Here is a 27,764-nt window from a genome sequence, read left to right as displayed (position 1 = left end):
CCCCGCCGCCGGGCCCCACTGCGAGGCTCTCCACATCACTCCATGTGGGGAGCCATCGCGGTGAAACGCGGCTGCCCGCCACCCTCCCGCTTATCCGCGAGCCGTTAACCGATCTGTCCGTATCCCACCCCTCCACCCCGCCCCGCGCATGCGCACTGCGGCCCGCGGCGCTGTCAGGCGGCTGAGCATGCGCAGAGGCGCCGGGGCTGGCGGAGGCTCCGCGCTGCCGCCGTCGCGATGGGCTGAAGGGGGAGGCGGCAGCGGCGAGGGGTGCGCGCGCGGCTCCGAGCGGCGCGGCCCGAGGATGGAGAGGGCCATGGAGCAGCTCAACCGGCTCACGAGGTCCCTGCGCCGCGCCCGCACCGTGGAGCTGCCCGACGGTAGGAGAGGGCGGCCGGGCCTCGCAGCGGGGCGGCGCGGCCTGCTTGGGGCCGGGACCGGGGCCTGCGCCGAGGGTTCCCCCGGCTGGGGCCGCCGCAGCCTCTGCCGACCAAGGAGCGGCTCAGAGGGGTGGAAACCGGCTTCCGCCTCCGTAGGACTTTTTATCTATGTATTTATGCCAACAGCAGCAGCAGAGGTGTCTGCTTTCTCCTTTGCCCGGTGTCTCGTCATCGAAGGAGACCTCAGTGCAGGGTTTTGCACCCCAGTTTCATGTATAAAGCGATCCTGTGGCGCATCCAGGCCTGGTATTGGTGGTCTGTGTTTTTGGGCCACTGTCTTTTTATCTGGCTTTAAAACCTCACTTTGGTGCTTTGTAGACCACGTGCTACCAATGACGATCTTACTTTTCTTCATCTAATGCTGAATTTTGTTCCAGCAAAGATATTCTGAGTCACCGTTGCCAGTAATAGCCAAAATCTTTTGGCTCCAAACTTGTCAACGGGTGCTAGCAGCAATACCAGTGTCAGAGTGGACTTATTTAAGTTTATGGAAATAAACTGTATAAGCTATATAAAATATAAAAATAATTTTGTGGGAAATAGTGTAGTTATTTATGTGAGAAGACTGTACCTGTAGAAGTTTTCTGGAAATGTAGAAGTTTATGTTTTCCAAGTGGTGTTCTGTTTTTGTATTTTCTTGGGGATTCATTTTTACAGACAAATCTTTGGCTGTAGATCTCCCAACTTCCTTTTCCAGTGTTGAAGGGAGAGGAAGAATATTGTGTTTTCTTTGTACTTTCTTTGTTTTGGACTTTTCCCCTACTGCTAGCTGTTGCTGAGGAAGCGTCAGACTTCACAACCCTTTTCTTATTGTTCATCTCTAGTGAATAGTTTCAGTGTCTGCCTGCGTAGTTGCTCTTCAATTTCACAAAATGACATAGAAGATTCAGATGGATTTTGCTGTTTCTGGCCTCATGCATTACAACGCTTTTTTGCCCATGTGTTTGAATAGCTTTAACTGGAAAGATGGAGAATTCACTTCTGCTTTCTGTTCTTAGTCTGTGAGCTAGAGTGCCCTTAGTTAATAGGGAGGAATGTTGGCACTTTCATATGTTGAAGAAGGGGCTAAATCCAGACGCTTAACTTTCTGTGCCTGTTTCAGATACCATTAGGTTATTTTGTGTACCATTAGGGTATTACACGGGTACTTTTGGCACATCCTCCTTGATGTTGTGATCTCTGCCAAAAGCAAGACAATTTATGTTATAAAACAAAATATTACATGCATTTTGTCAGGAGAGGATTCTAGATGATTGAATTAAAGCAATTTTTAAGTGCGTGCGAACCCTTGGCTTACAGCCAGTGAATACACAGAGCTGATCTTACCAACAGGAAATAGTTATTTATTTTTTCATCACTCTTCTGAAGAGGACTCCAGCAGGGATTTTTGGATGATTAAGAACTTGGCATAAGTTCCTGGATTATATTGTTAGGGCCCTGTACGAGGAAAGCTAAGCTTTGCATTTTTTTTTCTTGCTTGTTTTGTTTAGGTGTTTCATGCCTTGAAATGCAAACAAGCTAGGTTAGACATAAGTTCTATGAGGCCAAAAAGAATCATAGAGGCTTCTTAGTCCTTTTAATCATGTACAGACAAAAACTGGAAACTTCTGCATATGCCCCACAGCGTAGGCTGTATTAAAATAGCTGAGAGCTTAGTGTTGTAACTATACCATAAACACCTTTTATGTCCTGGTTATATTTAAACTTAACTGTTATTTCTTTTTAGATCACTATACTCGCACAATAGTCAAGTTTAATTAAGATTGTCTTAAGCATTTGTGTTAAGTGTATTTCTTTTCCCTTGTCCCTGTTTGTTAGTAGGGCATGGTTGTGAGAACACAGAAGAACGTCATGCTCAGATTTAATTGATGCTCTCAGGTTCTGTGTTTTGTTTTAGTTAGGGACCTTTCTCCTCCTGCCAATGAATTTGTGGAACAGAGCCCAAGCACGATTTATTTTTATTATTATTATTATTATTTTATTTGGATATATTATAAGATAATCCTGCATACAGTTAAAAAAAAAATGATGGAGTCTTTTCCACAAGTGAAAGTGTCTTTGCTCCCAACGGTGTACTTTGCTTTGAGCTGCCAAATGCTGTCTTCAAGTTCCTGTGGGAACAAGTGTACCTGCAGCAGAAGTACTGACAGAGAATGTATTAATTGAATGCCAGTTTATTTCCACCACTGATCTGCATCTTTATCTGTTCTGACCTTTTTCCTTGGCTTTGGACTTGGAATGTGAAAAGGGGGCCGGTTTTCTTTATAAAGTAGTTGTAGGTACCTAAAACCTATCATAATAATAATAATATATGGAACCGTAGACACTGTAAAAGGTGAATAAGTGTTGCTGAACAAACTTCTTATACCTAAGATATTATTTTAGAGTAATGGAGTAATTTATTTTTACACAGATAATGAAACTGCTGTCTATACGTTGATGCCAATGGTAATGGCTGACCAGCACAGGTAAGAGATGTTTTTTAAATTATTTTTTAAATTAATGAATAAAAAATAATTAATTTTTATTTTTCTTAAGGCCCTAAGAAACAGCATGTTTGCTGGAGTTGCAGCTACTAGATCACTTTCAGCACTGTTGCTGAATTGTGCTGGGTCACAGAGATATCTTCTACCTGAAGCTAGTCTATTTGTGCATTCCTGTTTATTCTTAACTGAGTAGCCTTTTGGAGTTCAGAATTAAAAAATTATTATGCTTTATACAGGGTTTATTGATGATATAAAAGCTCTTAGTCACTGGCTAAGAAATATATGGGATAAGAATTAGACAGTAAGATGAGTGCTTCTGGAATTCTGGAAGTTTCTCTTCCCCAAGTATTGGTTGCTTGGGACCTGAGGGCTGTGTCATACCAATTAAGTGGTGTTGCCTTCTGTTGTGCTCTGTAGGCAAGCAGGTAGCACCTACTGATGAGATTTTAAATCACATACATAACTGGGATAAACATTTGTTCTGCTATATAATACCCTGCTGATATTGTGTACAAAGTTTTTAAATTACGTGATCAGCTCATTACTGCAGGCTAAAGCACCACTTCACCTGCAGTCTGGCCTGTTTAGTCATGTTTTATCTTAACTTATGCCATGGTCCATTAAGGCTTGAAGGTTTCCATTTAAATTTCGTACCTTGTTATCATATCATGTGTTTCACTACATCATCATGATTTTATGTTTCGGTCTTCCTTCTGAACTTTGCCTATGACTTATGAAAGCTGCTGGATATCTGTATAGGATGCCTTTGCTGAGAAGGAAAACACGAATTTGGAGTTTTTCATACCAAAGTTAATGATGATGATCTTTTCCATATCTGTAAAGAAATACCTTGACCATCTGGTCCAGTTCTAGCTAGCTTACAATCAAAACACTTTCCCAGTGTCACTGTCTGTCCTTATAAAACAAGGAAGTAGTAAAAAGAAAGCAAAAGTATTGTTGATATGCAGGTGCTTAAAGGCTTTTGGATCTCTTGTTCTGAAGTTAGCTGGAGGAAAAAGAAATTGTAATGAAGTATCATTACAATAAAGAGTGTTTTCCTGTAGGCTACTATATATACTTTGGATATTATGAACTGTTTTTTTTTTTTCTTAAATAAATTATTTCTCTGTTTTAAGATCCGTCTCAGAGCTGCTATCAAATTCAAAATTTGATGTGAATTATGCATTTGGACGTGTGAAGAGAAGTTTGCTTCATATTGCAGCAAAGTAAGACTTGTTTGAGTCCAGTCCAGAAGTTAACAATGAAAGTATTACCACAAAGCTCAGGCATTAATGTAAGCTGGAAAACTCTGTAGTATCAGTTAAGTTTTTATTTTTACACTCCTGTTTGTATTTTTTTTAGTTTCTTCCTGTTGAGAGAACGGTTTGTATATGTGGTATCAAATGACTTTCCAAACTCTAGGTAGGGGAAGCCCCCCCCCCCCTTTTTTTTTTTTTTTAAAGGTTAAACTTTCAGAGAAAGTAAAAAATGTAAATTGAAGAGAAGTGTAGCCACTGCACTTAATAGCAAACTTACCCTCGCTTTTCTAGATTCAGAAAAGTCTTGCCTGCCCAAGCAGGAGCTGCATGCTTTTTTGTAGTATTTTGACATGAGTGGGGAGCATTAGGATACTCATTGGGAACAGCTGTCCCAGATCACTTTATGTGCTTGTCACAGAACAAATGGTGGTGAGGGTGAGTGGGACAATGCACTTCACTCGTGGGAAAGAAATAGGAATAGGTTTTATTGATAATGACAATGGTTTCATGAAATTCTATGGCAAGGTCCCCTATTATTTACTGCATGGAGGTTCGAGACACACACAGAATTGCCAAGGACACCCTCCTGTTGGGTCATGAGGTTCAGACTGGACCTCCTTGCTTTCCAGACTCCTCCTGAGAGGAGTCTGGGTGCGGCTGGATCCAATCCTAGTCCCAAACCTGGTCAACGGTTTATGAGTAAGGGATTTGTGCACAGTTACAAGATAAAGTTTACAAGTTCAGAAAGGGAGCACTCTATAGTTGCCACGAATCTGTAGTGGGAAGGATCTCTTAACCCTGAGGAGTATCTTTGAGACACATTCCTGCTCAAGGGGACATCCTGGCTTGCATCCCAGCGGGATGCATGGAGAGCTCGATGGGGTCTCGGGCTGTCCCCATATTTATGGGGTGATTGACTTATAGTCATTCTTTCAATTCAGGAATGACTGTTGATTGGTGAACTCACAATTAACCTTATCTCTCTATCGGGATGCAGCTTACATCAGGACTGTTATTGACGGGGAAGTGAGGGAAGAAATCAGGGAGGCAACTCCCAGGATCAGATAATGTGGTAGATAACACCTGAATAGGGCTATTTGTGAGAAGTCAGGTTGAGCTGGGGAAGGAGCACATTCCTCACAGTGTTGAATTGAAGAAAACTCGGTTGTTCACCTCTAGTAATTTTTTGTACCCTGGATAAAGTCCTTAAATGGAAATTTCAAATTTATCACCTAGATAGAGTTATTTCATAACTGAAATTATTAGATGAATATGTGTGTATTGTTATAGCTCTTTGATGGGATAAATCTACATTTCCAAGAAACACTCTGAGTAATATGTGATTAACCAAATAGTTTTTGAAATGACTTTGCAGAGTACTGACTTAAAACTGAGGAAAAAGTACTTTATATTTGAGTCCTGTTTTAAGTATCTTGAATATTCTTGCCTGTAAAAGAAACTTGAAGACGTGTTTTGAAGGTGTATGTGCTTTCTACAATAGCAGGTTTTGGAGGATAGAGCTTCTTTAAGCAGGCAATTTTAGAAATATCTTTTTTTTCTGAATGTTATATCTCAGAGTTTTATTCCTTATATAAAATTTAATTAGCAGAAGAAATAAAAGCTAATTTTAACCTACATCTGAAAAGCTTATTTGAAATGTTGCCATTCTGTTGGTTGTGTGAGACTGTGTAAATGTTTTTTGTTTTTTACTTTTGTAAATGGAAATGTATTTTATTATTCCTAACTTGTGGATTCTGTCATATCTTGGCTGTCTGTTAGGTGTCTCATTAAGGTGCGATTTTTGCATGTTATTTATTGTATAACTAGGCTGTTTTTTGGAGGGCTGCTATGGAATTGATGGTGGAATTGATAAGACTGGTAATAATTGCTAAATCAGTCAGGAGGAATACCAAAGAAGCCATAATGTTTATAGTAATCAGCTCCTTCTCCTGGGGAGTTCAGGAGCAAGGTTTAACATCTAATAAAAAGTTTCTGTATCATAGCTGACAGTGGTTATCTGAAAGAACTTTTCTGTTACGAAAAGTAAAAAGAAAATAGATACATAATCTAAGAAAATAGAAAAGAAATAATTGTATGAGCTTTAGATTTTTTTTCCTGTTATTTAGTCTTTTAAATGCAACTTCTAAAAACTGGAATTAACAAGAAATGATACTGGAATTGTTGTTTAGTGAACATTCCACCCTGTGAGTAGAATAAGGATGAAGGAGATGAGAGGCTGTGAACCAAATGTTGAGGAAAAAGCACATTTTAAGCAGTTTTCAGTTTAAACATTTAAAACTGAAGTTTTAAAGATTCCTTGTTGGGTTTTGAAGTCAGTATAATCACACAGAAAGTTAATACCTGTTCACTAGTAAGAACTGATCATAGCTTCTACTATATTTAAGTGTTTTTATTTTAGCTTTGAAATATGAGGATGTAAAACCAGTGCGTGTTAACATCCTTTTGTGCTGGATGTAATCTGTACTTGGTATTGTTGTTGTGTGTTTTAAAATATCTTTGCTATAGTTTTCCCCTTTATCTGTTCTCAGTTGTGGATCAGTTGAATGCCTTGTCCTATTGCTAAAAAAAGGAGCAAATCCAAATTATCAGGATATTTCAGGATGCACACCTCTACATTTAGCTGCAAGAAATGGGTAAGAAAAATGTTTTTTGTTCTTTCTTAAAATGTTCGTCACGCACTTGAATTAATGTGTTCTGTAGTATTTTTGCATAGATTAAACACTTTTTTTTTCTATTTTCGGGAATTGGCACCTTTACAGTGAATTTGGAGATTTAAAAACTTTTAAATAATCAAAATATACTCTTATATGTAAGCAGATATGTCTGAAGTGACAATAATTATATAATTATTTTAATGTTTTCTGTTAACCAGCAGCTGAATGGTTGAGGATGTTTGACTAACGTGATGATTCTATTTCAAGCAAAGCATGAATTTACCTTCCAGTTAATTAAGAAAATACTTAGAAGAGAAAACTGAAAGGGTTTTTGCTGTCCATATTGTTACCAAGAAAATATTTCCAAGGGAACTTTTTCTGCAGGGAGAAGAATACAAAATTTACAGTGTTAGAGGGGAGGAGGGAAAGTGATGAGGTAATTCCTTGTATTTGGTAATGAACTTCAGTTATGTTGCTGATTGTCTAAAAAAGCACCTTTGAAAGAAGACTTTTACAGTAAAAATGCTTAAGTTTTTGTTTTGTACTTGTCTCTCTGTTCCAAGTTTTAAAGGCTCCTGTGAGATATGAAGTTTGTAGGAGAACATACTGCACAAGTCGGGGCAGTGAGTGAGAGATGTTAGTGTGTAAACAATGCTTAAAAGTGGTCATCTGCGAAGGAGTGGAATGCAATTTATGCAATATAAGTCCGATACAAAAGAACTAGACTTGAAGGTGCAGAAATAAGCATCAATACATACCATATATTTTTCTATATATACAGAGAGAGAGAGAGAGAGAAATAGATTATACATTTGCATGTCTGTCTTGAAGTATATAGTTGCAATATTTTCCAGCTGAAAGGTGGTCTTCAACATTATCTGCAATACAAGGGCTGATTCTGGGAGTAGATGTATATTTTGTTAAAAGATTTTAATATTATTAAATGACTTAAACAAAATTCACATGAACGGAATCTGTACTGCTGAGCTCCATTTGTACCATCCACCATCTGTTTTCTTTCACCATCTATTTCATCATGACTTTGACTATTATCTGTACATATTTCTCACGTTTAGATTACTGCTTCTCACTTGCTACTTCTGGAAAGCCTTTGCATTGTTATTTCTGAGGTGACTCTGAATTGAATGAAAAAGGAGAGAGGTGGAAGTATTCGTTAAGCATAATGCATTCATTATGCTTGCTAGGTGCTGAGACAAATACCAGTTTCTTGTTTTGGTTTGCCAAAGTGTTTTTTTTTTTCTGTTTTTTTTTTCTGTTTTTTTTTTTTTTTCTGTTTTTCCTGTGAGAAGCTCTAGCTTCTTTAGACTGAAGCTTTAGCTTGAATCAGCTTTGTTTTTTCAACTGGATGTTTTTTCTTTTTAAAGCAGAATTTTACAATATTAAAAATAAACCAGATTTGAACTCTGAAGGCTAGTGATAGCTTTTTTGAATATCTGCTTAAGTGACACATTACATTTCTTTTCAGTAAAAGTCGGCAAACCTATCAAGCCTTTATAAAGACAAGTTTTTAGATTTTATTTCTCAAACTATAGTACATGGAAACAGAGGTTATTTTTTCATTTTAGAACATGTGTGCAGTACAGTAACTGAATTATCGTAGGGCAGATATTTCAAGTGAGGAGTAGGAGCTATTTAGTGGCTTTTAGGTCCTATGTGGAAAGAGTATCTGTAGGAGAAGGGAGAAAGACACAGTGGTATGTGATCAAATGTAGAAATTCACATACAAGAGATATTTATGTGGAAGGGAAATAAAAGAAAGGTTTGAGAGAGGTACAAGATTAAAAAAAAAAAAGGAAAATGTAAGAATCACTCTTTAATGGTAAAACGTTTACAGAACTAGCAAGCATTAATAGACCAACAATATATGAAATAGAAAAAACACCTCCAGTTTTATGAAGGCAGTTGTAGTTGTCGAGGATCTATTTAGCGTTACAGTGAGTGTCTCTCTAAATAATGGTGTGGTGGTTGTACTGAACACATGTTCACTGATGTGTACTAGTGGTGGTCATGAACTTAATGGATCTCCATTATTCGAACTCTAGCTTCTTGTCTTCAGGGTGCACTTTATGCTCAACCGAAGATGCTTAAGTATTTCTCTGCTTTCCCCAAAACTATTTGTCTGCAGAATTATCATCCCCTCCCCACTTGATGTGATATACCACATTTGCATTGTATGAATCTCCTGTGTTATTAATGATTATGTCTTTTTTAAATGCTCAGTATTCTACTCCTTATAAATAAAACCTTCCAGCTGTGGTTTATACATGTGATGGGTTAGTGGGCGGGGAGACTGAGAAGATATTCGCTTCTTGTAAATCATTTTGCATGACTAGAATTTAGTTTTCCTGTTTGTCTTATTTGTTTCTTTTGTTTTTCAGGCAGAAGAAATGTATGAGCAAGCTGTTGGAATACAGTGCAGATGTCAACATTTGTAATAATGAAGGGTTGACTGCAGTAAGTACTTCTAATTTTAGTGGGGCTCTTAAAATAAATGCAAATTTTGAAGACTGATTTCTTAAGCCTCTTCTGTCTTTCATGTAAGTGTGTCTAGTACCTTTTAGAATCAAGGCGTGTTTCAAATATCTAGTCGTGATATGATGATCTTATTCAAAGCTTTTCTTCATGAAAAAGTTGTGACGTATAGTCAGTTCTAAGGTTATATTTATAAAGTACTAAAATCATTGCTAAAGGAAACACATATATGTTTTTGTATTTAGATTCATTGGTTGGCTGTGAATGGACGAACAGAATTGCTTCATGATCTTGTACAACACGTCAGTAATGTAGATGTTGAAGATGCAATGGGACAAACAGCGCTTCACGTAGCTTGTCAAAATGGCCACAAGACAGTAAGTTTCTAAACCTTATAAAACGTTAAAGTTGCTAAAATTTGGATATTGCTTTAGTTTTTGTTTTATTCCCATTGCAATGTTTAGAAATACGAAGAATTCTATTTTTTGACTTAGTAAATGGTATGGATTGCATACAGTTCTATGAGAACAACTAATTCCAGGCATCTTTGATATTATCTGAAGTTCAATTAAAGGCATCATTATTAAAATGGGAAGTTATAAGACAGCTTTGAGCAGTAACAGCCATGATTTTCCATCTAGTGTTCAGGAATTTTGATTTTGTGATTCATTACCAGAAATTAAATCCTTGAGTATAGTTAGATGCACATGACACTAAATAATTGCAAGCCAAGAGGTGTTTCTGGTGATATCTAATGCTGATATTTTCTTTTATTCCAAATAGACAGTGCAATGTTTGCTAGACAGCGGTGCAGATATCAACAGGCCCAATGTGTCAGGAGCAACTCCACTCTATTTCGCTTGCAGGTATTGTATTCCTAGCTTCTGAATGCTGACTAAAAAATAAAAAGTTGAGTATTTTGGGAGTGCACAGGTGCAATAACAGAATTATTAGAAAGCACAAAAATGAGGAAACGTCAAAGCTGACTTGTATTTAATCTTGCCTTGTGTTTGGATTTAGTTCGATGCGTTATCTAAATGCTGATCTTAGTACTGCAGGCTGATATACATGTTTCTAACAGACATGTTGAGTACATAGCTGTGCATGTTCTGGCATGAGACATAAATTGGACTACTGAACTTTTCTCTGGAAAAAAAAATGAGATCTACCAACCTAGAATATTTTGAGTAGCATTTTTCTCTTTTTCTATGGCTATTTAAAATCAGTGAATTCTTAAGATAAGAATTTGACAAGCTTTTTGTACTGGGTCAATATTCTTTGCAAACACTTCTCTCGTTAAGCAATGGTGACCTTCCTGCCTCTTCCTTCCCTGAACATTCATAAATAAAAGTCTGCCAGGCATTTTAAAATACCATCTAAATTATTGGGGTGTTTTTTTTTTTTTTTTTGTTGGTATTGTCTTTATGGGAAGACCCTGTATGTATGTTAAGAAGTAGGAGTAGTTAGGCTAATGATGAATAACATTCATCAATCTATTAAAAAAATCAGAGGGTAAGTTTGACTATTCTTTAATGCACATTATGTCACTATATATGACATTATATATGTCATGAAATGTATATATGTGCCTTAAAGATGTAACATTGGCCTGAAATTATACTGTCACCAGTCAGTTCTGTTTTCCTCATTGTTTAGTTTTATTTCAAAACTAATCACATATGATTAATGATGTCTTGTTTTAATTGGAGCCTTTCAGCTGTTTGTTAGAACATTTACAATTCTGTAATCCTTGTGCTTTGGTTACAGGTTAAATAGTTCACCTATGATTAAGCACTAATGTAAACAAAGGCAGAAATGGACTGACCTGGTGGCCTGCCAGGGGTTGGGTTGTGGGAGCTCTGGTCTCTGGAGCTTGTGTGTGGTGCTGCTTGGCAGCTGCAGAGAAGGAAAGAGAAGAATAAATGGCTGCTAGCTGGTCAAGCACCTGGGTCTTTAATGTAGGAGCCGGGGTTGGTGCCCACTCCAGAGGAAGGTGGTGACTTGCTTGAGCCTGATGCCTTTTGTCACAAAGGAATGCATTGCAGGAACTAACTGGTATTCCTTGGGAAATGAAACACTGGAGGAACTGGAAAGGTGGAAGGAACAGGGTGGAGTGGAAGTAAACATCTGCTGTTGTCAGAAGTACCAGTTGATGCCACCCTGGAAGAAAGGCTGACTCTTCAGTCCAGCTGACTCTTCTGCTATCTGACCCTGAGTGTCTCTTGGGACAAAAGTATAGTATGTTAGGTTAATCTGTTGGTTTCCTGACCCGGAAGGACATGGAAGAGGAGAGCACAGTCAGGAGCTGCTTAGAGCCCAATGAAGACACCTATTGGCCCATAGCTGTTAATTGTTGCTTGTCTTTTGATCTCTCGGAACTGTTAGCATAGGTGGCCTCTGGATATTCCAGTATGTCAAATATGAGTTTATGTAAAAAGCAACTATGGCTTGCTTTAGTTTATGACCTAATACACAGTTGGAAAGCTTGTAGATGTAGCACTAGTTAGTATGTCTTTGGTATCAACTTTACCTTACTTACTTTTTGTTAGCTGGATAAAGTAGAAACAGATTTACCACTCTTGGGTGAAGTGCTTTATTAACTCTTTTTTTCTGTTTTTAATAGTCATGGTCAGAGAGACACAGCGCAAATCCTTTTGATGAGAGGAGCCAAGTATTTACCAGACAAGAATGGTGTTACTCCATTGGATCTTTGCGTTCAGGTATTGAGGGAGCAATGTTCTTTTTGTTTTTGTGAACTTCTGTTGATTTATCCAATTGTAGCTGATTAATGTTGTCTGTTTAATTTGAAGGCCTGTGAAAGATTGTAGTTCTTTTGCAAAACAGAATTGCAAAAATAAATTTAAGCCTTTAGGTGAGTGGTTCCAGTTTGTTTGGAAAAATCTTTAATGGGATCCGTTAAAGTCTTTAAAGACTTTGTGAAGTTAAAGAAACTTTTTGCAGAACTGTTACGATTAGGAAGTTTAGGAATTCTTTGTCTAATGGTAAAAAGCTCTGTGTGTGTGCATGTGCTTAACGCTTCAAAGTAAGGGGTCAAGACATTCAAAAAGGAGTAATTTTTATTACCTTAACTAGGGTTTTTCTTTTCTCTTAAAGCAATGTTACTATAAACAAATTAAAAATCCTTTCTTGCTGCTGATTGTGCTACTTTTCCAAGGTATTCTAAATGCTATATCTGTGTGATTTCTTAAAATTCCTTATTTTCCTTAGAACGTGTAGTTGAGGTAGCTGTATTTATCTGGTAATGACTGCTGTTGGGAATATTTAATTCTGAAAACTTTATTTCATATATTGTCTGCGGACGGTCTTTATATTGGCAGCATTCCTCTTTATATCTGTGGGAAAGCTTTAATCCTCAACTTCAGTCTCTATATTTTTTCCTTTACTTTTGACCTGTTTCTAGAAAATTAAGCATAGGGCTTCTTAGTAGAAATAATAATTTTGAATTTCAAGCTCGCTAAGTATTCTAAGGTGTCAGGTTCCAGAATTCATGCTGGCATTAGTTAGTGTGTATCTGGTTGTCTGCAGTAAGCTTGGTGCTAGCCAGCAAAGAAACCAGCTATTTTCATTTCCAGACTAGCAGGTGGGAAAAAAAAAAGGTGGTGTATCATTTTAGTAGTGTGTAAATATGGCATTAAAAAAACATGCAGCAACAGGAGAGAATCCTGTTACTGTCTTTGGGTCACTTTTGGTAGAATGCCTGAAATAATTAGAAGTACAAGATTGAATTTAACACTAAAAATTCTTTTTTTTTTTTAAGGTAGTTTTCATGGTTTATTATCAAAACTGTATATATTTACAATTTGTTTCTAGTCCTTATTTCTGATTCTTCTGGCGGGACAGATTCTCTTGATTGCTTTGATGAAGTAACCAGCCTTTCTAGGGGTATTACTTATGTATGCTGATGGATTATTTCTTTTTCTTTCTTTTTTTTTTTTTTTTTTTTTTTCTTTCCTCTTAATAAACATTGAAATGTTTTGAGTGTCCAGCTGATATGTTGCTTGTTAAAAGGATTCTGCTGAAATTCCATTGATGAAATCTGAGGTTTTCTCAACATTGTTATGTGGAATATTTTCCTCACATTTGAGAATGACCTATCATTCGCCGCCTTTTCTGTCTGAAGTGAAGCCCTACTTCTGGTGTTTGTGAGATCTTTAGATGTTCTGTTACAGGAAGTCTGTGCTACTTTAGTGGAATCCCACTTAATGATTTAGAGGATTCTGACAATGATATTTCATGTGAGCATATCAAAGGAAGAATCCTTTACTTTGCAAAATGTGCTTGTTTTCATAATAATGAAAGAAAGCACAGCTTCCCTTTTCTAATGCTCACTTGCATATTGTTATTTAGAGCATTGGAATATATCTGTGTATGGTCGTAAGCATGTAAGGGAGTGCATGTGTTCTCGGTGTGTAAGCCCTCCGTTGTGAGAGGGAGGATAAAAACAGGGAATTGGTCATAAGCACAAGCACAAGAGAAAAGCTCGTTGTTCTCTTAATTCTCAGTTTTCTTAGCTATTTGCGCTAGATTGAAACGCTCAGGAAATTAATTCCTTATTCGTTATAGGATTTCATACATGTTTTTTTTCAAGGCTTAAGGAATTTTGTCATTACTGTTTTTTGTTTTTAACCTGTAAAAATCTCTGAAGTGACAGTCAACTGCAGGTATATCTGATACCGTATTGTTGTTCTTGAAAAGAAAGTGCATGCAAGAGGGAGGTATAGGAGGTGTGTAAATCATTTAAGGGGGAAAAAATCAAAATTGCAACTTTGAAACAAAGCTCTACCTGACGAGCAGGCAATGTGTTTTCTGAAGCAGAATTCCTGAGTCAGAGATCTAATTACACTTTATTTTAAGGTGATTATTTTCTAATGAGGAGATGATCTATAAAACTGGTGAGTTTTGTTAAGATCTGTTGCTCTCATCTCCTGTAACCTGAGGTGTCATAAGGCATCAAAAATAGACGAGGCCTTTTGAATGTGTCCAAAAGATGCCTTGCTTTGCTGTAACTGCATTTTCAAATGTCTGCTTCTCTCTCCATGTTTACAATTCCTGATGGGCTAAAAAATCCAGCCCTTTCCCCAAACGTTCAGGGAAATTGGACAGAGCCGTTGATTTAGAAGCATTTGTGGAATCATACTTGTATAATAATTTTAATGTTTGATAACCCTTTAATGAGTTTATCCAATTTCTGCCTTTAACAAGCCAGATTTGTGCTGTGTTTGGAAAAAGCATATGTTTTGATAGATTAGATTCTGGATGTAATTAGCTGGACTGTTGACATCTGTTGATATTAGGAAGAGGAGCTAAGTGAGCCAAATTTTGCGCTGTTCTTAATCTCTGCTGAATTGTCAGAGGAAATGTTGTTCCAGGGTAAAGTATGGGCCTTCTAAAGCTTCATAAGGGGCGGGGGGAGGGGGGGGGAAAGAGTGGATCTGCATGAGCTGATGCACTGAAAGAATTTGATTATCGGTCCATGTTTTTTGAAACATTGCGTGATATCTAACTTCGACACTTCATTGAATTTCGGTGTATTTTAGGCTTCAATTTCTGCCTTCAACTTTTTTTTTTTAGTATTACTTTTTAAAGCTATCCACACTCCTCAGTTGATTTTAACACTACAGCATTATAAAATGTCAATTCTTGGGGGTTTTATTTAAATTTTTTAAATTATTGTGTTTTAGGGCGGATATGGAGAGACTTGTGAAGTCTTAATACAATACCATCCTCGACTTTTCCAGACAATAATTCAAATGACACAGAATGAAGATTTACGGGAAAATATGGTAATACATTATTATGTGTTGCATAGCTACAAATCTGTGTTTGAGAGATCTGGTTGTTTAGTATGGGTGTTTTATGTTCTTAACTTATCTTTAGACAAGATAATCTGGGATTAAATGTAGAATTCATTTAATCTAGTGTTAAAATTTTGTGTGCTTAGCAAAATGATCTAGACAGTGTGAGAACTGAAAGGGCAGACCTTGCAAGCTGCCATAAAAATGATGCTAGTGGAGCATTCTAAATAGGTAGTTATTTTGTGTGATGGGGCACGTTTTCCTTCATGCAGGTTCTACCTGCAGATAACTGTTCCAGAATGTGTATTGGGTTTGGACACTTGGAGGGAGCATATTTGCTTTTGGAGCTGATGTGTAAAAGATTGCAACTATTATTGCCATATAAGAAACTGTTGCCAAACCATTCCTTTTCAGTGATTCTCTGTGCCTTGTTTATTTCATTATTGTTGGTTAGTATACTGTAAAGCAAGAGAAAAGTAAAAAAAAAAAAAAAAAAAAAAAAAAAAAAAAAAAAAACCTTGCTTCTTCATTGTTTAGGGAGAAGAAAGTATGGGATGGTTTTATTCTCCTTTCCAAATCCAGTTACTCATGTTTTTTTTTAATATATTACTTGCTTGAAAATAGCTGCAAAGAATTGTGCAGGCCCTAGATGAAAGTGGAGAAAGATCTTTTGGTGTTGTGCGGTGAGATGCTGGCTGCCACTCAGCTTGGTTTGCCAGATTTCTGAAATTTGTGCTATTCTCTGCAAACTTATTGCTTCCATTGTAAGACTGAGTACTCAAAGGTGTGTGTATAGAAACATTGTTTACATTTCTGAGCCTGCCTGGAATTTTACAAGGTAAGATGATGATAGGTGGGAATTCTAGAAGAATGGGGAAGTGGTGTAGAGATTTTCAAGTAAAAGGTAAAGAATGGAAACCACGGAACAAAAAAGACTATAAATGAGAAAACATACTGTTGTAAAAGAAAGATGAAGAACAATTGCACAGATGCTGAAGAGATTAATAAAGTTATAAACATAGGAAATGTTTAGGAAATGTTAAGGAAAAGGTTTGAAGAACTGAAGTTATTTAGCTTAAAGAAGATTTGGGTAAGGAGGAGTTTGTTAGTCATTTTAAATATGTGAAAGGCTACTCAAAAGAGCAAAGAAGTAACATTTACAGTAAATAAGATAAAGGTATTGATAGAGATCCATGAGAAAAACTCTAAAATAGTTAAGAATAGTGAATTATTAAAAGAAATCATGTGGGGAAGCTGTAGAGCCTCCAGAATTGAAGAGATCTAAAAGCAAGCCAAACAAGCTAGTCAAGTCAGTCTGGATCACAGTTATATTTTTTCCTATCTTTGGACAAAGGGTTGGACTAAATGACCTCATGAGATTCATTTTCATCCCACTTTTCAGTAATTCTATGAGAAAGATTACCAAACTCTCTGAAAATGAGTGTGTGATAAGCGAGGAAACAATAGGGATGCATGAAGAGCAGTGTTGCTGAAGAGTTCATTTATTTGAGAAAAAAATATATACATATTTAAACGAGAGAAAAGTATAGAACAAAGGAATTGAAGACAGAGTAGTGTCTGGGCATCGATAGTCTCTAGTCTTTGTGAGCCCAATGATAGCATTAAAAGGGGCAGTAATTATGAGGAATTATTGATTAACTGGATATGACTTTTTTACCTGAAGGAGGGTACTGAAAAAAGCACATGCCATTTACTTTTCAGATGAAAATAGGTTGTGTGAGTTAACACTGTATGGCTAAATATTTGGCATTCTTGGCACTCATAAAATAATTATATCCTATAGTGCATGAACTGACTGTAAAGCACATGCATGTTCTATAAACCTCTATTGGAAAGATGTAATGGAACGTTAGGTTAGACTGGATTTTGGGTAATAGAGAAGCTTGCATTAACATTTCTAGAAAATCACAGGGTGCTAGTAATCTAAGGGCGCTAGTGATCTAAGTCAAGCTTAAGTCACATTATGCAACCCCTTGACATTATGTGATTTCTTTTGTTTCAATGTTCCAGTTACGGCAAGTTCTGGAACACTTGTCTCAGCAGAGTGAAAGCCAGTATCATAAAATCCTAACAAGTCTTGCTGAAGTTGCAACAACAAATGGTCACAAACTGCTGAGGTAAGTGTCAAAAGATCATGCTAACCTACCTCACTATCCACCTACCTGGTGCAACTTAATAGGGTTAAGACTCTAAGCCATCTGTTGTTGACTGCATGCTGGAGTAGATGGGTCTCAAATCTGATTGTGTATGACAGTGCCTGTCCAGATTACTGCCTTCGCAGGGATTTCGGGGGAGAAAGTTGGTGTTCTCCTCCTGCAGCTGCTAGCAAGTAGAAACTTGGATTGTAGGGGAAGAAAAATCCCTTTTTGCCTTTTTTTTTCCTTTCTTTTTTTTTTTCCTTTTGTTCCATGTTTGAGAAAAATTTTGTTACTTCAGGCTTCTCTTATGTTTGTTAGATCTGCTGCCCCATTGTTGTCTGTAAGGACATCTGCATTGCAGCAGACCAAAACTGTATCCAACAGTGTCTCAGCAGCGCTAGTAGCGGTTACTTTGGAAAGCACCTAAAATAAACAAGTGCGTTTTCTTAGCTTTCTTTCCTAGCTTTTTTGGTCTCTGAGGGGCTTCCTATAAAACGCGTCATCTGTCAGTCTACTGAAACATTGAACAGTAGAATTTGTCAGTTTTCCATAGCTAGCATGATTTGTTTTAAGCTTTATGCCTGTTATAAGCTAAGGAAATATTTTCTGGAAGGACTAAAGAGCATGTAAGCATAATAGAAGTTCCATAGTAAAACATCCTGGATTTTTCTGGGGGGGAAAAGTGAAGGTGAAGAGATCGTTCTATATCTGGAGAGGGTGCTAAAGTTTATCCCACCAGGAAAGAGTTTAAGGGTTACTTTGTGTGTGAACATTGTCAGCAGTAGTGGGAGCTGTATTAGATCATGTGAGGCAATATTTGTTTCTATTTCAGTATCTTCAAGGATAAATTAAATTGGTTGCTTTGTGTTTAGATTTGATTTATTGATATTCCATTATATGTAGCAATGTCAAGTTTCCTCAGTAAAGTTCTTGAAACATGTATATGTGAACTTGTGCTGTCTCTGAATCTGAGCTGGTCTTTATTTACGTATTTCCAAGTGTGGATTAACTAGCTCAGGCTAGAGACAAGCTGGAAGCTTTGCACTGTGTTGGATGGGAAGGCACTTAACAGAGACACCTCTAGCTGGAGCTCCTTACTGGCCCACTTATATTTGATACTTTGTAGTATGTCTCAAAGAAAATGGGCTTATTTTCTTTTCCATTAAAAGATGCAATTTTGTAAAAACTGCATTCCTGATTATCCTCATTCTGTTCTGTGTTGGAGGATTCAACCTGTGCTTCAGCTAAGTATTTCTTAATTATTTTGCTATTAGCATAATGATAATGAAGGTAGTACTCGGTGGATGGGCCTCTTTCTGCCCTTTCCCTCTTCCTGTAAGTAATAGTATGTGCGTGCTGCATGACAGTCTCAACCAGAAAGATAATTTTGTGTGTGATAATTGCCGGCCAATTGTTCTTTGTTTTTTAGATCCCAAGTTCCTAAAATATTTTTGTAATACTTACAGCAGGTAGTCTGGAGTGCCAGTAGACTATTGGATGAGGAGGATCTTGCTTTTTAGTGTTAGACTCAGTTGAATATTTCCTTTTGCCAAGAAATAATTCTAATTTGACATAATTTAGGTTTGCTGGTTTAGGTTTGATTTAGCTGTGTGCTTATAAATATGCCGGTAAAAGGATCAGGAAACTATTAAATGCACTTGAACCTTCTTCAGTTTATGAATGTCATGGGGAGAACACTTGCTGAGAGATGCTAAAACTCAGTGTAAGCATTTTTTCCAATGCTTGTCTTGTGTTCATAGACCCCATTTGTGTATAAGATTTTTCCAAATTCTAATTTATAGCTGTGACCAGTGCTCTGGTGAATATAAATACTTTTGAACTAGATAGTGCAAGTTTCCTGATTGGCAGGGGCGGGGGAGACTTTAATATTCTTGTTTTTTGCACTGTTGACTCTCTGTACTGCTTTGTTATCCAGACTTAATCAAATATTCTCTGGTCAAAATGTAAATAATAAGATGATGTATTCTGTGTATCGGTTTGGTAAAATGCTTTTAGTGTGTGTTTATTTTTATTAACACCTCTCCGGCAGTCATTAAAATGCTGTAAGCAAGTAAGTTATTTTCTTTACCCTTTATGTCCCCTTTACCATAGCAGGGGCAAAGTGATGATAAAGATATTGTGGTATTACAAATAGTCCCAGGAACAATTCAGCAGTAAGTATTATACATACCTGATGTTAGAAAATAATGATGCCATTTAAATTTTTCTAAAGGCGCTATGTTTGTGGTATTTATATTTTGGGAGATCTAAGATGCTTCTGCAAATTTGCCTGTAGGAGAAAGAGGAAGGAGCACTATTCAGAAGCAGAATTCTGTGATCTGGTCTCTGTAGACCGAAACTAGCTCTTTTATAGATTTGTGAATTAACAATTTGCATCTCATCAGAGTCCTACAGCATCTTCTGTGGTATCTGTTTTCTGGTATATGCTAATCATATAATTAAGTATACTTTTAAACTTACAAATATTTTAAGGATAGAATTGGATATATACTCACTGATTGAGTTTTGTACAACAAGCATTTTTTTCTGTGTTCAAACCGTAGAATTTTTACTGCTTGTCTAAGGAAAATAAAGTAAGTTGAACTTGAGATGGTTCTGATTGTGCATTAACACATAGGCATTTTCAATTCTGCGCTGTACTCATGCTGTAGGAATTCTTAGAGGTCAGCGTTGTCTAGCCCATCTAAAAAGGTGTAATTTTTTAAATTATCGATAAATAAAACTTACTGGTGCTGTTATGTAGTATCATTGAGATTGTTTTTCTTAAGTAGAAACAGTGCCACTTTTATCATCCTCATCTCTGACCTGACTGAGGCAGGTAGGGAGCCATTTGGGATAATAGGTGATGTGGCAGAATATCTAGCTGCTCAGGGCAATTTGAGCAGTGACCTGAAAGCTGCTCTCTGTTTTGGACTGAAAAACGTTTCCAACTGACTGTCCAAATTTACGTTTCATATATTAGGGTCCTTGTAGTAATAAATCCTGTTTCAGACTTATGGGTCGTAGGAAGTGTACATATGCATAAAACCAAATCAAGTATTGTGCAAGGTCTGGAATTTGCCATTTCGTTTAACTTTCTATTCAAATTATGAGTAGATGTTAATAAAAGCGTAGTGTTTGTTCGACTTTCTGGGCTGGTGGAGGGAATAAAAGTTCAAATTTACTAGTGTTAAAACTTCTAGTTGTTTATTTATCAGCATGCAAATCCGACCCTATCATTAGTTTGTTTACTCCTTGACATACCAAATTGTTTCATCTGGAAAACAAACTTAAATATTCAATTTTCTTCCCCCAGCTTGTCAAGTAATTATGAAGCTCAAATGAAGAGTCTCTTAAGGATCGTGAGGATATTTTGTCATGTCTTTCGCATTGGCCCATCCTCTCCCAGTAATGGAAATGACATGGGCTACAATGGAAATAAAACTCCAAGAAGTCAGGTGTTCAAGGTCAGAAAAGTATATGATGTTGTTAGGAAGATAGACGTTAAAGAGATGAATTTCACAAAGCATGCATTCATTAATCAGACATCTCATGAACAGGAAGTAAGTTTGGTTGATGTCCCTATCCCTTCTTAAGTTAAGTCTACCTCTTTTCTTCTCTTTATTTTTTTCCACTAGAATCATTTAACTGCTGACGCACATCTCATAATTTTATTTCTGTTTATTTCTTGTTTAATTTATTGTTTATTAGATACTTGAAGATTTAGTTACGCAGTTATTTTTCCATAAACTTTGCTTTTATTCTTAATTTTACATTTAATAGTTCAGGAAGCTCAAAATGTGTTAATAGTAAGCAGTAGGATAGATTGTATTAATGTAACTTAAAAATCATATTTAGAGGTTGATTGGTAGTTCTTATGATTCAGTTTTATCTTTATTCATAAGACGGATAGAAATAATTGAATTTTTAATCTGTTTATTGTTCGCACTTTGATTGTGAAGTTTTTTTTCCCCAGATTCTTTCATCTGATTACTAAATACTTTAAAACTTACCAATTTACTACTACGTTCAGAAGTGTATTCATTTATAGATGCCTTCTAGCACTTGCTTTAGGTGCTAGCTATTTACGTGCTTAATTTCTGGAAGTTTATTTTATGTCTTCGTGAGGAGTACCTAAATAGCATGAACTGTAGCCTGTCTGCTTTCATTATCTTACACAGAAGGATTCATATCTCAAAAGGTATATGTCAGTAATTACATGACATGCATTTTCCTTAATAGCATTTTTTGCAACACTGAAAATGGTCTGTTTTCAAATAATGCATTTATTTGGTGATTTGGTGTGTTCATCGGATTATCACTAATTAATTTTAAGATAGAGCTACACTGATAAAGTTCATGTAAGGTGATACTGTCATTACGTAATTACAACTGTAGAGGTAGATATAGCTGTATATAGGTAGATTTTATTATTTATTAATTTTTATTCAAGAAAACAAGCACATTTTTTTTTCTCATAGAAAAATCGCTAAAACATGCCAGGTTAGGTAACAAGTAAATGCTCAGCATGTTTAATAAAGGCAAATCTATGGTGGGACAGTTGTACAAGCAGTCTGTTATAGTTTATTGTCCAGGCTTCAGGAGGAGCAGATTTCATCTCTGTACTTTTAGTTTTCACTTATCACTCCAAAACAGCAAAAAGCCAGGTGTCATGATTTTCAACTCTGTATCATTTCACATTTCACTAAAAATGACAATTATTGAACTGCAGTTTGCAAAACAAGCAGTATTTTGGGTAAGTCACTTAGCTGTCTGGCCATACTACTTTGTGTGCTGAAAAATTGTTTCTTAATTTGGTATGGAGTTAACTCTAGTGCAGAAGGCTTGTATTGCACAGTTGACCTTGTCCCAGAAAAATATCAGTAATCTTAACCGTATAAAAACAATGTTTATGGTTTTTAATAAACAAGCAAAATATATACTGCTGTTATACTAGCTAAAATTTTGGGGCTGGCTTTAAGCTTATTATTGTTGTTGCTTTTTTTAATGAATATATTTATTTGGGGAGTCTAAAAATTGAGGCAGAAGTTCCTCCAGTGTTTTCTCCTGTGATATTTTTTAAAGTCATTCAAATTTCTGAGTCTTAAATATAAGCCTAGACTTACTGGCAGGCTTACTGGCAGTGGGGCACACTGGTTTGGTCAGAATAATTTGTTCTTACCTGGATTTACAATAACTGGAAAGTGGGGGATTAGACATAACACTGAGTCCATTGGATGACTTTACATTCCTTTCTTTTCATCTTTCCTTTTCCTTTTGCTTTTTGTCTCTTTCTTGAAATACGGTGGTATTAAAAGGGAGACAAGAATCCCAACTATATCACTAGGTTATTACAGTGTTATGGAGGCTACTTGAAGACCTTGCTTCATTGTTCAGTACTGATACTTTAACCTAGGGTAAAAGGATTTTTTTTTATTTAATTAAAAGAAGTAGCAGCAGGTGCTGTGGGACATTTGGACATTCACGTCAGTGGACCTGAACTCTGTTGTTTTTTTGATGCAAACTGTGTAACTTCTAAGTACAAATGACTAAAGAAACCATAGGTGATTGTTCAAAACAAATTTTTAATCCATATTTAAAAAAAAATCATTATGGAGCTTTTTTCATGAAAGCTAAAGACTTTGAACTTTCTGATTTTCAATACTGAAAGCTCTGTGGGAAAGTACCTTTAAAATGGATTTTGCCACTGGTCGTAGAATTCAGTTATAGGGATAAATCTCCAAGGTAATCTGAATTTTGCTACAGTTTTTATGAAGGAAAAGTCTTTCATGGTGCTGGATCATGAGCCACATCAGACTTTCCTTGAGCTCTTTCCTGAGCACCAGAAAGTGTAATGCAAATGACGCAAATGACCTTACCTTTCTGCCTGTCTTGACAAACGAAGACCTCTAGATATGGTCCTACTTAAGTATGTAGGAAGCTAATTTGTTGTTCAATACAGGCTTCTTTCAGGAATCATCTTAGAATCTTTGGGCAGGTTTGGGGCGATGGCAAAAAATTCTGGTGATCTTGTGAAGTATGCAGTGGAACATTAGCCAAACTGTAATGCATAGTTCTCTCTTTCAATCTGAACACACTCCTCTTAGGTTGTATTGTACTCAGCCTGGAAATATTTGAAAATGTGCCTACATCTTGATCAGGTTATTGAAGAATTCAATCTCTGACTGGACAAGAAAATGACATATCTGCTTTTCTGAAGTCCCATCTATGTAATTCATTGCAGGCCTTTTCAATTTGGGCCTGTCTAGATGTCTTAAAGTAGCATTATTAGCAAATTAAAACATACTTTGATATACCGGTCTTGTTAGAAACAAAATAGCCATTGAATTTGTAGACCAAACTTAGGGGAGAAAGAAAAACCTACTGCAACTCAAATGAAATTATTCTCCTTGTGTTGAATAAGATTAGGAAAGCATATTGCAAAATCACCTTCAATTGAAAAAGTATGGACGCCTATGTTTTCCTCTCGTTGCCAGTACTCTTCACTTCTAGAATCAAGTTGACTTGTCTGCTGTGACAGAACCTCTTTATGGACTGGTGATCCAAATTTTAAGATCTATTTATCTGTCACCTGATTTTGCTCCAATGTGGCAGTTTGAATATGGGTTTTGTCTTCAGTGTCTTGATTTTTAGGCCAGTAAAGAGAAGGCTGTTGCATGTCTAAGTTATTAGATTTGAGACATTAGGTATGCAGCTGCAGAAGAGTTGTACTTGATCAGACCCTGATGTGCAGTCCCCAAAAATGTTTTCTGAAGCAAGATTGAGTGGAAGCTTGTATTTCATATGCGCTTCATGATAAGAATCAAGAGAAGAATGCTGACATACAGGTTTTTTTTGGGGGGGGGGGAGAGCGGGGGGAAGTTCCTAATGATTTGATTGAATATGTCCATACAGAAATGAAAAAGGCTAATTGTAGAGATAGGTGTAAAATGCTGACAGCCATGGATAAAGGTGGGGGGCAGTATGGAGAGAGGTTCTTATGGCGCTATGCAGAGAGACTTTATGCTCTGAAGGTGGACTGGAAATAAAGCAAGTGAAATATTCAAGTCACTAGGCTTGACTACACTTGGGAGTGAATTTGTAATAAGGATCTGCGGAGTTCTAGTTTTAGCAAAAGAAGTTGGATATCAGAGTCCTGAAGGACTTGCAAAGCCTGTGGGGGAAATTAAGGGTAAGACCCTAGAAATCAGTAGAAAAAGCATCTTGCAGGCTAAGCAATGAAAGTGTTGGGAGAAGAAAACTATTGGAGAGGTGAGGATATTCTGCTAAATAACTACCAAACTTTTTTTTCTTGTAAAGTTGTATGTATGAACACAGCTGCATTTTCATTCTTCCATATGTTCAATAAATCTTATTTTCCATTAGAATGCTTGTTTTTTACATTGTATTTTGTGGTGAAGACCTGGCAGGTGGTTCTTGGAAAGAAGCCAAGTGCTTGATCTTGTATGGCAGACATTTAAGCAGAAAATGCTGCCTGTGCTGGAGGTGTTCAGAGTACCATCTAGAGAAATGTGGGCAGTAGAAGCCCAAGGCTTTTTTTTTTTTTTCTTCCCCCCCCCACTTTTTTAAAATTAAAAAACTAGGAAGCACTGGAGTATTTGGACAAGTAAATGTCAGCAGATATTCTGAATGCCCAGTGTTTGCCTGTTGAGAGCATATGGCTGCTAGGTGTCACAGATGACGCAGGCTTACATTATTGTATGCTGAAAAAAGCTCTCAATCTTTAAAGGCAGCTTTAGAAATTGAGAATGTAATTTTTAGAATCTACTGGTCTTTAAATGCTTTAATTGATGAAAGGTGTTAATGGAACAGTAATATATCGGCAAGGAAATGCATTAGATGTTCACATTTTGGAATGTAAAAATCATAATAAAAACGTTTATCAATTTTACCTCCCAGTCGAATAAGCATCCCTGTATTCATTAGAGGTACTAATATGAAATGTCCCCTTAAACTTCTTTAGAGAACCATGTGGTCAGTCCTCATGTTTTTTGAAATACTCCTGGGAAAGCAACAGATTTTCAGTCCTTTCTCTCCATTCTAGCAAGCCTTCACCTGAGAGCAAATGCATAACGATAGAGTTGTGCCAAATTTTGTTGTGTTTACTACTTCAGTGTTCTGCTTTTGCTAAACGGTTTTGTCTTTAGTCCATATGCTACTTGATTGTTTTCCTACTATATGAAAACTTATCTTCATGTACTCTCTGGCTGCAAGTAAAGATTTTTTTTTTTTTTTTGAGTATGTGATTCCTTTCTCTAACATGACTTCTAAAGTATTATTGAAATACCAATATGCATGATACTTATTTTCCTTTATATTAATGATGTGATAATTCTCTCTAATGTAAATCTATCCCTTTTTTCTGTCTTGCATGCTTTTGTTTTAGCCGCTGGAGCTGCTCTGGCACTCCTTAGATGAATGGCTGGTCCTGATAGCCACAGAACTCATGAAAAACAAAAGGGACTCTGCCAACATTACTTCCATTTTGCTGAAGCAGAAGGGACCAGATCACCGGGATGCTGCTCCCACTCCTTCCTTTGCCGCTGCAGGAGCTGAGAGCAGCAAGGAGCTACCTGCTGACAGTGGGGATTCAGAAGCATTCGATGCTGCCGGGAAGCAGGAGGCCTGTGCTGATTGCCAGGACGTTGTCTCCATGACAGCCAACAGGCTAAGTGCTGTCATTCAGGCCTTCTATATGTGCTGCTCCTGTCAGATGCCTCAGGGGTAAGGAGGATCCTGCTTATTACCTAAACTCCTGTATTTTTAAAAGCATATATGCTTTCTTGGAAGAATGTCGGTGCTGACTAGATGAAATTAATGGCTGTCTGGGGAATTCTTTCTAATGCTTTCACTAGTGCAATTATTTGAATGGTTTCCTTTCCTGCTCTAATAGCACCTCCAAACAACAGAGCAGATTTTCCGTAGTGCTAATGCCTGTGACCATAACTGCAAGGAGACAGACTTCATATTGAATGTTTAATGGCTTTTTTAATCTTGTGGGATACTTGGAGGAAATGTCCTTTTGATGTTGAAATTTGGCCATTTCTGCTGTTGGTTCATCATGTGAAATTATTTCCAAATTTAACATGATTATCTGAAAATAGTTATAACAGCTCAGAAAAGAAGATGGGAATTTGTAAAATGGACAGCTGGAGCAATGCTCATTTGGCTGTGCTGCAGAGGATTCTAATGAGAAGCCTTTCACCTCAAAGTAACACCTCGCTGGAATTTTGCCCGAGTTTGGCAGACATTACTTTGTGTGGAACCGATGCTACAATTTACATTTTGTTATCTTCTGTATTGGTTTAAAAAGAATGGGTGTCCCTCTGAGCTCATCTGTCCAGAATAGTCAGGGGTAATACTTGCCAGGTGAACTTGCTTGGTATGCTGTGAGTAAAACATGGAATTGCTGTGAACTATAAAGCTGCCCTTGCAGGGAGAGGATCCTTTGACCCTCTTGAGTTGAGGATTAGGCAAGTGTGGTGCAATGATCAAGTCCCTGAGGAATCTTGAAATTCAGGCAATATTCTACTTACTTTGCTGTGAAACAACTCGCTTGGTTAGTCCGGCTCCTGGAAGGCTTTTTCTTTCTCTGCTAAGCCTTCTGAGAAGAAACAGCTTTCAAACCAGCAAGTATTATTTGTCTGGGTTACTCCAGACAATCCGCTCCCTGCAGATGTTCTGGAGATCAGCACATTCAACAAGCACCTATGCACTTGGACTTTTAATTTCACCCACCAGGAATAAGGAGCTCCAGCTTAGCTATTGTCTTGGAAATCTCCATCAAACCCAGTTAGGATAAACATCCAAACAAACAGCAAAAAAGTGAAGTGCATTTTTTTTTCTCTTTTTATCTTATGTTCTTATATATATGTTCTTACTTTCATAGCATTTTACAAAAAAAATTAAATGTAATTTAAACTCTTTTGAATTTCATTAAACAAAAACATCTTATATTTTCCTTCAAACAGGATGACCTCGCCTCGTTTTATAGAATTTGTCTGTAAACATGATGATGTCCTTAAGTGCTTTGTTAACCGGTAAGCTTCAAGGAATGTGTATATGTGAATAATAATCCAAACCCTTTTTTCTTTTTTTCTTTTTTTTTTTTTTTTTTCTTTCTGAGATATATTTTTAGGTTATTGCCTTTACAGATGTGTCATACACATTAATAGTCTTGTCAAATCAAGGGGATGTATTTTAATGATTCAGAGATGAGGCTTAAGCGGACTGTTCGGCATATATAAGCAAACTTTTTGTGAACTTTTGTGAACAAAACTTGTTCACAGATCAACAGAATAATATTCGTGACAGATTTTTTTTTCCTCATCTTTGCTGAAAATAGAATCTTCCAGTTTGAGGCATATTAAAATTTTCCTTCTTCATGTGTGTTATACATAATGATTTTTTTAAAA

At 36.9% G+C, this 27,764-nt stretch overlaps 1 protein-coding gene across 2 annotated transcripts in view; it reads left to right on the top strand.

The window, feature by feature from the left end:
• Positions 1 to 273: 273 nt before the first annotated feature.
• HACE1 (HECT domain and ankyrin repeat containing E3 ubiquitin protein ligase 1) overlaps positions 274 to 27,764 on the top strand; it is a 43,565-nt gene continuing 16,074 nt past the window's right edge. The window contains exons 1-13 of one of the 2 annotated variants that reach the window (XM_088538280.1): positions 274 to 380; positions 2,854 to 2,908; positions 4,063 to 4,152; positions 6,735 to 6,839; positions 9,260 to 9,335; positions 9,599 to 9,730; positions 10,137 to 10,219; positions 11,977 to 12,073; positions 15,056 to 15,157; positions 17,201 to 17,307; positions 20,645 to 20,795; positions 25,736 to 26,073; positions 27,321 to 27,389. In XM_088538280.1, the coding sequence (XP_088394406.1) occupies positions 305 to 380; positions 2,854 to 2,908; positions 4,063 to 4,152; positions 6,735 to 6,839; positions 9,260 to 9,335; positions 9,599 to 9,730; positions 10,137 to 10,219; positions 11,977 to 12,073; positions 15,056 to 15,157; positions 17,201 to 17,307; positions 20,645 to 20,795; positions 25,736 to 26,073; positions 27,321 to 27,389 (1,481 nt within the window). In that variant the 5' untranslated portion in view covers positions 274 to 304. Of the gene's footprint in view, positions 381 to 2,853; positions 2,909 to 4,062; positions 4,153 to 6,734; positions 6,840 to 9,259; positions 9,336 to 9,598; positions 9,731 to 10,136; positions 10,220 to 11,976; positions 12,074 to 15,055; positions 15,158 to 17,200; positions 17,308 to 20,644; positions 20,892 to 25,735; positions 26,074 to 27,320; positions 27,390 to 27,764 lie in introns of both variants that reach the window. The other variant, XM_088538277.1, reaches the window with a different exon arrangement.

Source organism: Tinamus guttatus, unplaced genomic scaffold (genome assembly GCF_059628265.1).
Source record: "Tinamus guttatus ecotype Peru unplaced genomic scaffold, ASM5962826v1 Tinamus_guttatus_pri_ptg000046l, whole genome shotgun sequence".
In the NCBI taxonomy this organism is placed as follows: Eukaryota; Metazoa; Chordata; class Aves; order Tinamiformes; family Tinamidae; genus Tinamus; species Tinamus guttatus.
This window is presented reverse-complemented; position numbering and strand designations above follow the sequence as displayed.